This window comes from Cornus florida, unplaced genomic scaffold (genome assembly GCF_030987335.1).
Source record: "Cornus florida cultivar Cherokee Brave unplaced genomic scaffold, ASM3098733v1 CherokeeBrave_3.0.0_Hap2_Chr09, whole genome shotgun sequence".
NCBI classification, from domain to species: domain Eukaryota; kingdom Viridiplantae; phylum Streptophyta; class Magnoliopsida; order Cornales; family Cornaceae; genus Cornus; species Cornus florida.
The window spans coordinates 3,135,286-3,150,550 of NW_026775579.1; the positions used below are offsets into that span (position 1 = coordinate 3,135,286).

The 15,265-nt window shown below is 39.1% G+C and overlaps 1 protein-coding gene across 2 annotated transcripts in view; it reads left to right on the plus strand.

Moving 5' to 3' along the window:
• Nucleotides 1-3,110: 3,110 nt before the first annotated feature.
• The window catches only part of LOC132273458 (cleavage stimulating factor 64), a 48,127-nt gene continuing 35,972 nt past the window's right edge, over nt 3,111-15,265 (plus strand). For both annotated transcript variants that reach the window (XM_059774420.1, XM_059774421.1), the window contains exons 1-3: nt 3,111-3,409; nt 3,649-3,727; nt 6,142-6,316. In XM_059774420.1, coding sequence (XP_059630403.1) covers nt 3,379-3,409; nt 3,649-3,727; nt 6,142-6,316 — 285 coding nt within the window. In that variant the 5' untranslated portion in view covers nt 3,111-3,378. The remainder of the gene's footprint in view (nt 3,410-3,648; nt 3,728-6,141; nt 6,317-15,265) is intronic.

The following is a 15,265-nucleotide window of genomic DNA, read 5'->3' on the forward strand; positions in this document are numbered from 1 at the left end:
TTGATGAGGATGTGACCTACAAGGAAGGTCCAATCCAGATTCTTGACTCTAGAGAGCAGATCTTACAGACCAAAACCATTCCGTTGGTCAAGGTTTTGTGGAGACATCACGGAGTCGATAAGGCTACTTAGAGCTCGAGTAGGAGGTTCGCTCTCGGTACCAGGGTTTGTTCGCGATTTCAGGTACGACTTGATTTCGGGGATGAAATCCTTTTAAAGAGAGGAAGTTGTGATGATCGTGTCATCTTTCTTCCTTTTTTGGGCACATTTTTTTTTAATTTAATTTAATTTATTTAATTATTTATTTCTTTTCTTGTTGCCTTAGGGTTTTGTAGGACCCGAGGTAGGGTTTGGTGTCCGGAATCAAATTCCGGCATCCCATGAATTTACATTATTTTATTTTATTGTCAATGTATAGCTTAATTGAGTAGAAAAACATGCTTGTTTAATTTCATTTCCTAGGGATATGATTGCATAGTTTCTTCAGAAACATTTTAATTTTTCGGGGTTATTTGTGTAATCAACTTTTTGAGATATTTTGGCTTAGGGACCTTTTTCTAATTATTTTTGTGAGATATTTAGAAGAGGGACTTTTTTGTAATTTTTGAAAAGTATGACAAGTGCAACCTTTTCCTTGGACCATTTGTTGACTTTTGGTTGGAAACACTTGGAAGGCCTAGATGATGACAAGTGTAGGTTGTAGATTGAATCTTGTGAGGGTGTATAGGATTGTGACAAGTGGAGGGTGGAGATTAAAGTGTGTGAGTGAGAGGTATTGCTAGTATAGTTTAAGTGTTTTACAACTCCTTTAGTTAGTGGAAAAGTTAAAGATTTTGGTTGTCTTCTTCATTGCTCTCACCTAGCAACCATTGAAGACCTTAAATCCTAGCCTTAATACCTTGTTTTCAAGCACCTTCCACTAACCTTTTGGCCTTGCTCTTGGAAGACAAAAGCTCCCTTGCACCTTCCTCTACAACACCTGGCTCTTGGATTCCATTTTGCTTCCATTTTTCCTTGGTTTCTAGAGATTTAATTCTCTAGTGAGGTAAGGGTTGTTTTATGTTTATACCCTTAGTGTTTTAATGTCTTATTTGAAGTTAATATACATTGTATGTATGTTATATGAATTATAGGGTTGCATATAGATGAATATTGTATATAATTAACCTTGGGTTTCATATTGGCTTGTATATGATCTATCTCTTGTATTAATGTTATTTCATTTGGTGGAGAATTAAATTCTAGAGATTTCTTAAAGTTGTAACTATGAAGTTCATATATGATTCTTGCCAATGATTTACTAGTGAACTTAATACTATATTGTTTTGTGATCAAGGATTTGAAATTCACTATATATTAGCATGAATGGATTTCCTACGTTGACAACATTGTAGTAGCATAGTTTTATTCACATAATGAACTTGTCATTGCAAATGTCATTGTAGTTTGAAGACTTAGAGCATGGTTTGTACTGTTTCAAATGTTGGTTGTGCATGGAAAGTGGTTAGGTGTATTGTATACCTATGTGGTTGTTATGACACTGTTGTTGATTTTGGAAATACTTGGGGCATTGTTTTATCGACATGGCTAGGGTACGAGTTCTCCCTAAATATAATGCGCACTTAAGTGATTCCTTATGGGTTAGAAGTCCAATTGTCTTGATTGTGATGTTCATAACTGGATGCTCGTGTCCAAGATATTCCGTTTATTTGATTTCGCGTTTCATTTTACAAGTTGACATTACATTGCAATTGTAACTTGTTGTATTATATTAGAGGTTCCAATATTGTTAAGTATGTTACCTATTGTGGATTGCTTTCAAAATGTTTTAAATATAGCTTTAGGATGATCCCTTAGCTTCCCCTTGAAACTAGACGTTAGTGATAAGTGCTGAATATTGCATATTCGAACCCCTAAATATACGTATATTAAGACCTAAAGTGATACTTCTATCAATTGTTAGACTGATTTATGTTTTATTTCGTGTTTATAGGTACTTTCCAAAAGAAATGGTTAGAACCGGGACTTTAGGATGAAAAGATTGATATCGAATGTTATAGAGTCGTTGCCAATCATCTGAAGCAAGTTAGGAGTCAAAAAGGTGATTTTGAAGAAGTTCAAGTACCAAGGCTCGAGCCTATGTTCTTTATGCTTGAGCAAATATCCAACTGAAGTAAGGAAATCAACTAAGGCAAAAAGGCTCGAGCCTAGATCTTAAGGCTCAAGCCCAACTGAAAACACACATTGACACCATGTGGAACCGGACACTGTGAGACAGAAGATTTCGCAGAAGGCTACTTTTAGATGGCCGGAAGATGGAGATGGTCGGTTAGCATCATTGCATGAAATTATATGGAATTATATGCCCATATTTTAATTGGAGGGGCTATTTGCTGCAAACTTTTTTATATAGCAGGGATAGTATTAGGGCTGCAACTCGGCCGGGTTGGGCGGGTTTGAGGTATAACTTATGTCCAACCTACCATATAAAATGATAAACCTAAACCCAACTTAACCCTATCTTCAACTCTAACTACTTAACCCGAGCCCAACCCATCCTTCTACTTTTAAATTCGGGCTTGTAACTCGAGCTTAAATTTCATGTTAAAAATTGGGACGAATTCGAGTTACTCGTATAACTTATTATCACACTAAAAATTTAACATGATATTCAATTAATTTTAAATTAAATTACTCTTAAATAAAAAAAAGTTTAAAGACATTTTATACATATTGAATAAATTATAAACAAATTCTTAGAAAATTAATTATCTTAAATATTAACATACAATAAGTTAAATTTAACAAATGAAATTGAAAGAAAAAGTTAATCCTAATTTAAATATTATATATAATGTATTTAAAATTTAAAATATATATGAAAAAATATTAAAATTTGAGTTCGAATTTGCTCGGATTGCTAATACCTTAATTCAAATCTAACCCTTATTAAATTCGAATTGTGATTTTTTAACCCAGATTCAATCTTATTTGTAAAAATAATTATCCAAGAAAAATCGAACAAGCTCGGTAGGTTCGGATTGTCCAATTCAAATTACACCCCAAGATCGTTTACCTTTTACTCAAAAAGAAATACCGAGAAAAACTTATAAAACCACTTGTTGATCGGACAAATTGGGGTCGCCCAAATAGTAACTCACGAAATTTTCTCCATCTCGGAGCATGTAATATAGATCCCATCCTCTCCATCTCTCTGATCACACACGCCAAAAACGTCCTCAACTTCTCGAAACAATTTAGAATACACAGCAGTCTCTTCACAGCGTCTAAGCAATGATGGAATAAGAACGGAAGAAGAAGAATGCTTAAGAGGAAGAAGATGAAGCTGAATACTGGCTTCACCTTCTTCTAATAATTCATGGCGAGTTCTCAACATCGCTGCGTTTTTGGTTTGTTCTCGATTTCATGTATTATGATTTATTGATAGATTGATTCTCTGTAAAGCTCCGTTGTGAATGAGAAATCGTGTAAAAAAAAAAAGGAGGATACCCTAACCTGTTACGAGATTGGGAGTTTTAATTTTCTTATCTACACGTTCTTTCTTGGCAATCAAACGGAGTTTTATGTTATGTTATTTTGGTGATTGGGTTTTGTTTGCTTATACTTGTTTTGTCCGATTTTGTGTCAGTTGGGAACATACCCTATGATGCCACTGAGGAACAGCTTGTCCAAATCTGTGAGGAAGTTGGCCCTGTTGTGTCGTTCAGGTCAGTTTTATATAACTAAACTGAATAAAAAAGCCCTAGAACCTACTCTCTTTTAGTATGAGCATCTTTAAAGGTGAAATAGTTTCATTTGTGATTGCATTTGAATTTATAAGTTATCTGAAGTCGCATTTTGTACTAATTTTTCACTAATAAGATATTGATTACAAAACTTTGTAATTGTAATATGTCATAGTTGAGCACAATCAATATCAATTTGGAATTTTTGGAGAAGCTGAATGGGAAACTAGAGTCTGTGATTAAGCGGATAGAGGGGAGATATTGAAAAATATGAAATGATTTCAGCTAGTTGATTGTGTATGCTAAACAGAACTAAAAATGAGTTAGCTCTAAATGTCAAGATATGAACTCAGAATTGTATTGTGAGAAATTTATATTTGGAAAAGTTTTGATAGTACTCTGAGATGAGGATTATGCATCATTTTTTAATGTCAAACTTATGTTGAAAAAGAGGCCAACGGCTGTCTGAGCAGAAACTATCTACCAAAAAATAGGGTTGGTCAAAGAGTAGTGCCTGCTACACTTGTAAGGGAACAAGAAAATGGAGTAGGCGGCTCAGATGTTTGTGAAACTTCTAAGAGGAAGATGTCTGGATAACCAGGAATCCCTTGCTTCTACCGCCAGAGATTGTCACATAAACTTGATCATTATTCATTACTCTCTCATAATTTCCCTGTTACCTGGTACACATACCCATGAAGGCTACAAGATGGTATCACTGCCTCATTGAGGTGAATGAGTGTCACAAAACTTAAATTCACTATTTCCTTGGATCTTTAACACAACTTAGGGGAGGTGGTTTTATCATGTATCTTGCACCAACGCTTGTTAGTTTAATGCAATCAAGGTTTATAGACAAGCTTATCTTTCCCTTTGATATCATGAAGTGGAGGTACATGATTTTTTACCATGATCTGCTAGAGTAGATGTCGAAAGACCTCTTTGTGAAGTTGTTTTTTTTTGGATGAGGATATGTTGACCTAAAGGTTTCATACCTAAGGGTAATTGAAATATTTTGATGATAAAAAATCATTGAAGGTGTTAGTTTGTAAAATCTACTTGAGTTTGTGCTGAGCAGATTATTTTTAATAAAAGTCAAGATTAGCCAATGTAATGCAATTAGCTTATGAAAGAGAAAAAAAAATCTGTAAGAAGGAAAACAGATAGCTAGATCAAGCTAGGATTAATGCATTTAGTATATGTATTTGTCAATATATAATTACTACCATGTGTTTGTATAATTAATTATATATGTATGGTGTGTGAATGCATCTTTAGATAGCTCATCATTGTAACCATCACACTTCTCTAATCAAGCCGAATGCAAATAACAAGAAACGAATTAAACAAGAAAGTAGATTGTAATCCAATCAAACCAAATCAAGTTAAATAATTTAGAACTAATTCAAGCTCAAACATCCATCCTCATAGCAAGCCAAACAACTAAACCATCCTAGTTGACCGAGCATAGAAACCATCCTTAGGAGTTCACCATTAAACTGCCAACTAGGTTCATAGATCAACCTAGAAACCTGTCTAAGGAATTCATCTTTAGATATTCACTGAGGTTCCATTAACATTAGAACTCTACCTTTAGGATCCTTAGATAATTGTGCAAAATGATCCATAGTTTGTCATAAACCCAATTCACCCCCCTCTTTGGGTTAGGATCTGGGCAACAAGATATGTTTTGCCTTTTGGTAAACCGTTTTTCCCACACCCCCACCTCCAGGGGCCTTCTTCTCCTCTAGTTCTGTTGCAGCCCACAAGCAAGACCATGAGGGAAAAGCTGACTTAAGGATCTTGGCAATTTCAAATATTCTTCCCTTACAATTGAGTGTCGGTTCTGTCTTTCTTCAAAGAAGTAAGAACAATGAATAGCTTGATCAGAATTCAGAAGAGCTCAGCTGGTTAAGAAACTTGATTTTAGAACTCGGATCGAGGATCCACACCTTCCTGACAATGCACCCACATTGTTTCCAATGAGTAGTATATCATCATAACGAGGAGGTATGCTTTCAAGAGTGTATTACGTGTAAGGGGTCCCTTCCTTTGAAATGCAGGTAATTGTTGGGATATGTCCTCCCCCTCCACCCCCTCCCCCCCCCCCCCCCCCCCCCCCCCCCCAACCAAAACTTTCAAAGTGGAAGGTTGATACCCCTATAAGTGGCAATTGTAGGTGTGTACGTGTGTTTTTGTTTTGTAATTTTGATTTGTCATTTTCTTTAAAAAACACTCATTTGTTCTACTTTCAAAGTGGAAGGTTGTTGAGGGTTGATACCCCTATAAGTGGCAATTGTAGGTGTGTACGTGTGTTTTTGTTTTGTAATTTTGACTTGTCATTTTCTTTAAAAAACACTAATTTGAATGTTCAATTGTTTTTTTCTTTCATTCAGGCTAGTCATTGATAGAGAAACTGGGAAACCAAAAGGTTATGGATTCTGTGAATATAAGGATGAAGAGACAGCTCTGAGTGCACGTCGTAATCTTCAGGGGTATGAGATCAACGGCCGGCAATTGCGAGTTGATTTTGCTGAAAATGACAAAGGCACTGACAGAAACAGGGATCAGGTAAAATCTTTAGATGTCTACCTAACTAACACATCTACTAATTATTTTTTTTTTTCCTGTTTGTGTTTATTTTATTCATACAAAAATAGAATACAATATGTTTTTTTTGGTAACGAAGAATCAACCCACCCGCTAGGCGCTAGCCACTTTGGACTCTTGGATAGTTTGCAATACCTGCAAACCACGCATATCATTTAAGCCCGGATTTATTTACGCGTTACGAGAATTGAACCCATGTCATCCGAGTTTACGGTTCGCCTTAGGAGACCCCTTATCCACTGGGCCATCCATGCGGGTTAAGTACAATATGTTACATAAGAGAGAGAGGGAAAAAAACCCTCACAAACAGAAAATTATAAAGAAAACATAACCAAAATCAAAACAGCAAGACTAAGGAGAACATCTAGAAAATTATACCTGACTCCCATAAAGTGAATTCCATCGAAACAAGCATCAATAGCTAGCTGAGTAGGAGTTCTGCCGGTGCCCATAGACAATCTTCCATTCCCCTCTTTCCATAAGTGCCTTACAATTGAGGAAAAGAAGCAGCAGGAGAGTTTAGCTTTCATGTTTGCAGCTGAGGAGATAATGCAAAACCAATGGACCAGCTTTGAAAAGTATGGAGCTGAGAATTTGTTGTGAATCGGTGACAAAGATCAATAAACCAATGCCACACTTCTTTAGCGTAGGAGGATGTTCACATCAGATGGCCTAATGAATCATCACCAGCAAGGTTGTTATGGCATTTATAATTTAATATAATCCCTCTTATCATTAAGTTACAAAAAGTAGGAAGGGAACATTAGAAATGGCTAATAGCATAGTATAGGAAACTCTTGGCCTGCACTTTCTCCGAACAAGTTTGTACCAACTAACTTATATTCAGATTCCACACTGATTTAAAGTTGAAAACTCAATGCTTCCAAACAACTCTGTCTTCCTTGAATGGTTAACAAAGGAAGACTATTGATAGACAATTTCTTGTGGCCTAGACTGAGGAATATGCCAAGTATTACTTTCCAAAAGCACTACAACAACTGCATCTGTACTTAAGTATGGAACACTTCGAGCTCTTTATCTAAAAGCTTGAATAAGGGAGGACCCTTGAACCAGGGATAAGTGAATAAGCAGAACTTCCTGACTGCAAATCTGGAAAACAGTATTATTCAATAGAAAAGGTCTCACTGCTAGCAAGCTTCTCCATACAGCCGAATCTGACAGTTCGGTTTGCAATTCCAGAAAATTGTCTTTCTAACATATTAATCTTTGAACCATGCGATCCATGAAAAAGAAAGCAAGAAAAGAAGTTCCAAGCCAGTACACTTTGATGAAGAATCAATACTTTGTAAGGTTCTTAAACCAAAACCTCCCTCAGACTAAGGTAAAACGATAGAGTCCCATTTTGACAATTGCATAGTCTTTTTCTCTCCTTTCCATCTCAAATGAAGTCACTGATTATCCCTGCTATGAGCTGTTGCACAACAGTTGGAATAGTGAAAACAACCCAATAATAGAAGAAAGAGGAGACCACTGATTTAACTAGCTCCTCTCTTCCTGCAAGAGACAAATTGAAGGTATATCTTGACCTAAGTTTAGCATTAACCTTGTCAATCAGAGCAGTGCGAATTGAAGGTATATCGTGACCTAAGTTTAGCATTAACCTTGTCAATCAGAGCAGTGCAACGAGTCTTCTTTAATTTTTGTTCAATCATAGGAAGGCCCAGATAGATTACTGTAAGAACCCCAGTTTTGAATTGCAACATCTTCAAAATAGATTTCTTTATTTTCATTGATTTGGAGAAAAAAATTAAACTCTTCTCTTTACTCACTGAAAGTCCAGAAACTCTTTCAAAATAGGAGAGTAAAGAATACAAATTTCTAGCATTCTTTACACTAGCCCTTAAAAAAATGAAGTAGTTATAATAAGCAAAGAAGAAATTTGACTGTTTTGCTCCGCCTTGACAACTGAGTTTGCAGGATCAAAGCTGCCATCATTTACCTGCTTCTGCATCAACTGGCTGAAAAAATCAGTAACTAAACCAAGAAAGAGAGGGATAGGGGGCAACCTTGCCTTAACCCTCTCCCTGATTGAAAAATACCCTGAAGGAACACCATTCACGAGGACTGAAAAAGAGGCTGAACAGAGACATTTCATAATCCAGTGAGGCCAATTATCACCAAATCCATACCATTGAAGCAAGAACTCCAAAAAACTCCAAGAAACAGAATCAAAAGCCGTATTTAAATCAATTTTTTAAGCCATGCTTGGCTTTATATAGCCCCGGTTACAACCCTTTAACAGATCCTGAACAAACAAAACACTATTTGAATTTTTATTCCTTTGATGAAAGCAACCTGCTCCCTGACCAACCAAGTTGGTGAGCACTCTTTTCAATCTGTTGGCCGTGATTTTTGTGATGATCTTATAAATGAAATTGCAAAGAGAAATAGGTCTGTAGTCCTCTACCTTTACGGAGTCATTTTTTTAATATCATTGATTTTCCGTGGAAGACTATCTGGCGTTCTATGGCTTCAATAAGGGTGGCATTCTTTGTTTGGACCGCTGAATGGGGTAAGATCGTGACGATTGATAATCTAAGGAAAAGGGGCAACTGTCTTGTTAACTAGTGTTGCCTTTGCAAACAAGATGGTGATTCAGTTGCTTATATTCTCATGCATTCTCCTATGGCGAGGGATTGTTGGAATCTTATCTTTTATCTGTTGGGTATGCGTTGGGTTATGCCTCGTTATCCTAAGGATTTGATTCGTATTTGGAGAGGATGCCGTGTGAGTAGTGCTGTTCGCGATTATTGGAGAGTTGTACCACTTTGTGTTTGGTGGTGCATTTGGAAGGAGAGGAATAGTAGAATGTTCGAAGGGAAAAAATCGTCCACGGCGATTCTGAAACTTCATATCATATGCTCTCTTTTTAGTTATGTGAAGAGGAAGTCCTGTTCCTCTTCCGAAGATTTAATTATTTTTTTGGCTTCTTTGGTGCCTCAAACCCTGGTTCCACTTTTGTATAAGGGATGCATTCCCCTCTTGAACGCCTTTTTATTTCAATTATTACTTATAAAAGAAAAAGTAAGAATTCATTAAAAGCGTTCAAAAGGGGAATGCGTTCCTCAAAAGCAACACAAGGCCAAATAGGACCTCTAAACCCTCAATAAATCCAAAAACTCTACAAGCTCATCCAAGGATTTACAATTTCTCCCTAGAATCCAACAAAAAAGGGGTGCTAAGAATGGTTACGGATTCATTTTTTCTTAGGGATAAGACAAATGAAAGTGCTATCAACCCCTTGAGGAAGGGTAGAGGAAGAGGAGAAGAACATGACAGCTTTAATTACATCTTGCTAAACTATACCCTAGTACCTTTGAAAGAATCTGTTTGGGAACCCATCAGGCTCTGAGGCCTTATCGGCTTATCAGGAGGAGGGAACTGAGGTTGATCAGTAAGCAAACCAGAAAACAAACCTAAGTAGTAGTCCACTTTCTGTCTTCTAATGGTACTTTGATCTGAGGAGCATACATTCCCACTTTGAAGGATGGAAATGGCATTATAAGCTCTCCTTTCTATGATTTTTCTGTGAAAGAAACTTGTGCATTATTCCCTTCATTTAGCCATTGAATTCTGGATTTTTGAGCCCACATAATTTCCTCAAACTTGAGGGCTTGTTCCAAACTTTCTCTGGCAACCTTTTCATTCTTGAGAAGAACCAAGGGTCTAGCTGCAGGTCATCAAAAAGCTTTTCTCTGCTCTCCTGGAGGAAGATTTCCTTTTCCTTTATTCCACTTTTCCCTTAACAGGCCTCAAGCTTCTTCGTCAGTTGATGAATGTGATTTCCCTGGAGTACTGAGCCCCAAACCTGAACTATGTAGGTTCATCTTCCTCCATCAATCACCAAAATTTTAACAACTTGAATGGCTTTGGACCTAACTGGCAGCGACACTAGTATGCACAACCATACCATAGTGGTCTGACAAAGAAACAGCTGAAAGCAAAATTTTAGAGTTGGGGAAGCTTGCCAAACAATCATTGTTTACTAGTTCTCTATCCAGCTTTGCCCAAATTCTCATTTTTTGTGAACTGATTATTGATCTAAATCCAATTCCCATTCACAATAGAGAGATCCCGGAGACCTCAACTAGCATCTTCTGAGGAATAAGCAAACCCCCAGCCTTTTCACCATTGTATCTAATCATGTTCCAATCACCAACAGACAGCCAAGGCCCAAGGGCCATTTATCAACTGATAGTGCTGCAACAAACTTCGCCATAAACCCCTTGGACAACTAAAAATAGAAAGATTTGAGTCTCAGAAAGAAAAAAGACTTTAATTTTTTTTTTTTGATAAGTAAAAAATTTCATAGGAAGGCGCTCAAGAGGGGAGCCCTCCCAAAGGAATACACAAAAACACCAAAGGCGACAACTAAAGCAACAAAGGGACTTTAATCAAAATTGCTTGATCAGATTCAATTGACACAGCCACTGAAGAAATATTTGGATTCCACCCAATCCAAAATTTTTCATTATCATGCGAATTATAATTAGCTGCCCATCTCCATCTAGGCATAATTGTAGAACTAATTTTCTAATTCTCTGAAAATTAGACCTTAGTACTTATCAAAAAAAATTCTCTGAAAATTAGACCTTAGTCTAGTTTCAACTAGAAAAGCAAGAGAAAGATTAAAAGAGGTCAACCAGTTTCTAACCTCTTTGTGCATTTGAGACCTGTTGAGGTCTCTAACATTCGAAGAGCCTAACATTGATCTTTAGACTTTGGTGGAATTTTACCACCAGCAGCCCTAGCCCAACCCTTTAACAAGAATTGGAGTCTCCTTCTTCTTGGACTGTTTGATCCAATTATCCCTATAGAGTCCTTACTTCTGTCCTTATTTGAAGTATCAGCAGCATTGGCCCTCTTTGATGTAGGATGGATAGAAACAGAGGTGATAGAGAAGAGGAAAGATGAGGGAAAGACTAGAGAAGAGGAGAGAGAGAGAGAGAGAGAGAGAGAGAGAGAGGGAGGAGAAGAGAAAAAGAAATCAGCGGGAGGAAAACTGAACTCAGTATATATTTAATCTCGAAACAACACTGATCATATGAGCTACATGTATGCCTATTTATAGGCACCAAAAGCTTCCTCCATAAGCTTCATCAACAAAGCTTCCTCCATAAGCTTCCTAAACAAAAGCTTCCTTAACAACAAAGAAAACTTAATAATTAAGTAAACTCAAAAATACAAAAATATCTCTACAGCAGCCATATCCTTTTCTTGGTTGCAGCCCTTATCCTTATCTTGATTGCAGCCTAAGTGTACCCGCCTATGCTACACCTAGCGTAAGTTCTTAGGCTAGCCTTAGGGTCTTCATCAATTTGCCTCTGCCGAGGAGAACTTGACTAAGATGAGTAAGTGCGATGGTACTTCTGGAAGGGGTTTGGGGCAAGATTTGTCAAAGGGTGGTAAAGTTACGCTCGTGAAGAGTACTTTGTCAAGTCTCCCAACGCACTTTCTTTCGCTCTTTCGGATTCCAGTCTCTATTGTTGGAAGAATTGAGAGGCTTCAACGGAATTTCCTTTGGGGGGGTCGTGGAGAGGAGTTCAACTATCATCTTGTCAAATGGGAGCAGGTTTGCAGGCCAATTCAGTTGGGAGGGCTTGGTATTAGAAGATTGGTCCCGTTCAATAGTGCTCTTCTCGGCAAGTGGCTTTGGAGATTTGGCAGTGAAAGACACAGATTATGGAGAAGGGTTATTTCGTGTCGTTTTGGGGAGGAGAGAGGAGGATGGTCAGTTAGACCAGTCGGGCTTGCCAGTGGAGTGGGGGTGCGGAGGGCCATTGGAAAGGGGTGGGATGCTTTTTCCAAACATATTAGATTCAGATTCAGAGTTCGGGATGGAAGAAATATCCGGTTTTGGGAGGATTCATGGTGCGAGGATAGGCCATTGGCTCTTTTGTTCCCCAGTCTCTTCAGGATTTCTGTTGACAAACATGCTATGGTTGCTGACTGCTATCACCTTGATAGTGGAAGGCTATTTTGGGATGTGCGCTTCCGGCGAGCCTTTCAGGATTGGGAGTTGGATGATGTCACTGGGTTTTTAGCTCTCCTTTACAGACAGGAGGTGGAGGGTTTTGGTGCAGATTCCTTGATTTGGGTGCCTTCTTCTCAGGGGATGTTCCAGGTTCGGTCCTTCTTTATGTGCCTATCTGGTTTTCATGGTACCACATTCCCATGGAAGACGGTGTGGATGTTTAAGGCGCTTCTTAGGGTAGCCTTTTTTGTGTGGACTGCAGCTTAGAGTAAGATTTTGACTTTGGACAACTTGACGAAGCGAAGGCATATAATTGTGAATCGGTGTTGTCTTTGCAAGAGCAATGGGGAGTCAGTGGACCATCTTCTGCTGCATTGTCCTGTGACTCATGATTGTTGGAGTTTGATTTTTGGATTGTTTGGAATTCATTGGGTCATGCCTCGGACCTTTTGGGAGTTGTTGGATATCTGGAGGGGCCAATGGGTGGGGGCTCAGGCGAGAGTCTTCTGGAGGGTGACCCTTTTTTGCATTTGGTGGAGCCTTTGGAAAGAGCGGAATTGTAGATCTTTTGATGGGAAGGAGTCTTCTATTGGGATGCTGAAATTTTCTATTATTTGTACCCTTTTTTGTTGGGGTCAGGGGAGAGATTACTCCTCTCTTGAGGAGATTGTTGACTTCATGGGCTCTTTGCGTTCATAGATTTCGTTTTGTCTTTGTATAGTTTGGGACGCGTTCCCCTTTTGAACGCTCTTTAATATATTTTACTTATAAAAAAAATAAAGGGGTTTGGGGCAATATCATGAAACTCATCCCCAGTAATCCATGTGGCATCCGAATATGGGCATCCTCTCCATCGGACAACATATTGCTGGGGTTAAGTCAAAGGGAAGTACCCAACTCCACACCCCATAATGCTAGCCAAAGAAGCTATCTCGCTAGGCCGTCCCATCAACAGAATCTCACTCTTCCCCATATTGATTTTCAGAGCTGAAACTGCCTGAAAACATATCATCACATGTCAGAGATATTGCGCCTACTACTACTACACCTCACAAAATACTTTAGTGTCATCTGCGAAAGGAAGAGGTGAAACTTTCAACTATTTTGAAGGCTCCCTACTTACCATAAAGCTTCTAATATATCCCAACTCCACCGCCCTCCCCATCAACTTATTGAACGCCTCCATGACCATAATGAAGAGGAAGGGGGACAGTGGATCTTTTTGCCTGAACCCGCACAAGCTAGGGATGGATACAATGTCTGGGGAACCCCTAGTTTTATTCTTGACAAGCTTCGTATGTTGAAGGTTGTGATGTTGTGGCCCGAATTTGGTGCCGGGTCGCGCGGCCTGCCTTCAACCCGACGGCCCGTTGGAAAATTTTTTGATCCATTTTTGCTTGTGGGTCGTGGACCCTAATTAGTACTCTCATAGCCTGATATATAAGGGCGTTTAGGGTTTTGGAGTGTCAGAGATAAGATTCTTGATCTCCTGTGCCCCTTTCTAGGACGATAAAGGCCTCGTGTTCACAACCTCTTTAGTCACTGCAACCTCTCTTCCTTCCACTATTGCTTGAAGAATGGATAGTAACTAACCTGTTGGATGGAAACCAGATCAGTAGTCACCTCCTCTTCACTATCTCTTCCTAATTCGAATGGTTCTGTAACGAATCAAAATTTGTAAAATAGTCTCTCATTCCACTACTCACGAATCTGACCAACTCATTCTCCTCAGCCCCTATAGATGGCAAGCAATCAAGGCCTTTCAAGCCTACATGTAGGCGGAGTTCTTTGAGCAGAGCCATAGCTGACTCATTAGATAGCTGAAAGTGGAGATCTCTCCCCACACAGACCATAACCCCCTCCTGATGAGTCCTGAACTGCATAATCATGTGGGTCAACTTGCCCAGAAGTTACAAACCCGCTGGCAACCTTCCTTTCCGTAACCAGACCATGCTCAACTTCAGGTGCTGAAGGCACAACTGACAGCACACTGCTCTTCTCCATTGCCGTCTCAACATTGCCTCTCATCGCCCCATAAGAAGGAGAAGAAGAGGAAGAAGGGGCAGAAAGAGATCTCTGGGAGTGAATAACAGAGGACATACCTGGGTCATTAGTAGAGGTCCATTTCTGTTTATCTTTTCTCGACCATCTATAAACATGGCCATGTTTGTGAGAGTCTCGAGATGAAAATCTAGAGCTTCTTCCCTTTGTCCGAGCAGTGACTGGTAGGGACGTGTTTGAAACATCAGCACAACATTGTAAATGATGAAAAACCTTCTTGTCTATGTTCACACCAGCCTCGTCGGCACTGAGTTTCATCCATCTCCTCTTCTCTGGCGAAGTCCAAAAATTTGCAGAAATAGCATGAAGAGGACGACTCTGTGAATGATCGATGCTGGGTTTAGTAGATGGATTGGCTTTGTATTAAGAAAAGAAACAAAGATCTGGTTTTTGGGCCCCCAAGAGACCTTTCTTTTTAAATCTTTTGGTGGCCCATTTCTTGACTTATCATTGTCGCGGCTGGGGCAACTGTGGGCTCGGCTTGTTATTTAGGAAGGAAATAGATAAATGATTGCTGGACCCCACATGACATACCTCTTAGTATTTGTTACTTGTGGCCCATGACTGACTAACAGCCCACTATTCATGGGTTTAGCAGGCCCAGAAGCATGGCCATACTTAAGCCCATCTGAAGCCACTGCTTGAAAGGCTCCTGTGATGCCACGTAGCTGTCCACGTGGTTGGTTACTATCAAGGCGATCAAAACAAGGATTTGAATGGCGCTTATGGCGGGCGTTATGCGTATGTCTCGTGGGTCTACTTTCCCCACTCGCAGGTCGCAGTCGGCGCGTTGACGGACGCTCGTCTCTTTCCTTGGGAACCCAGATGAATTTGCAAATGCCGGCGACGTCCAC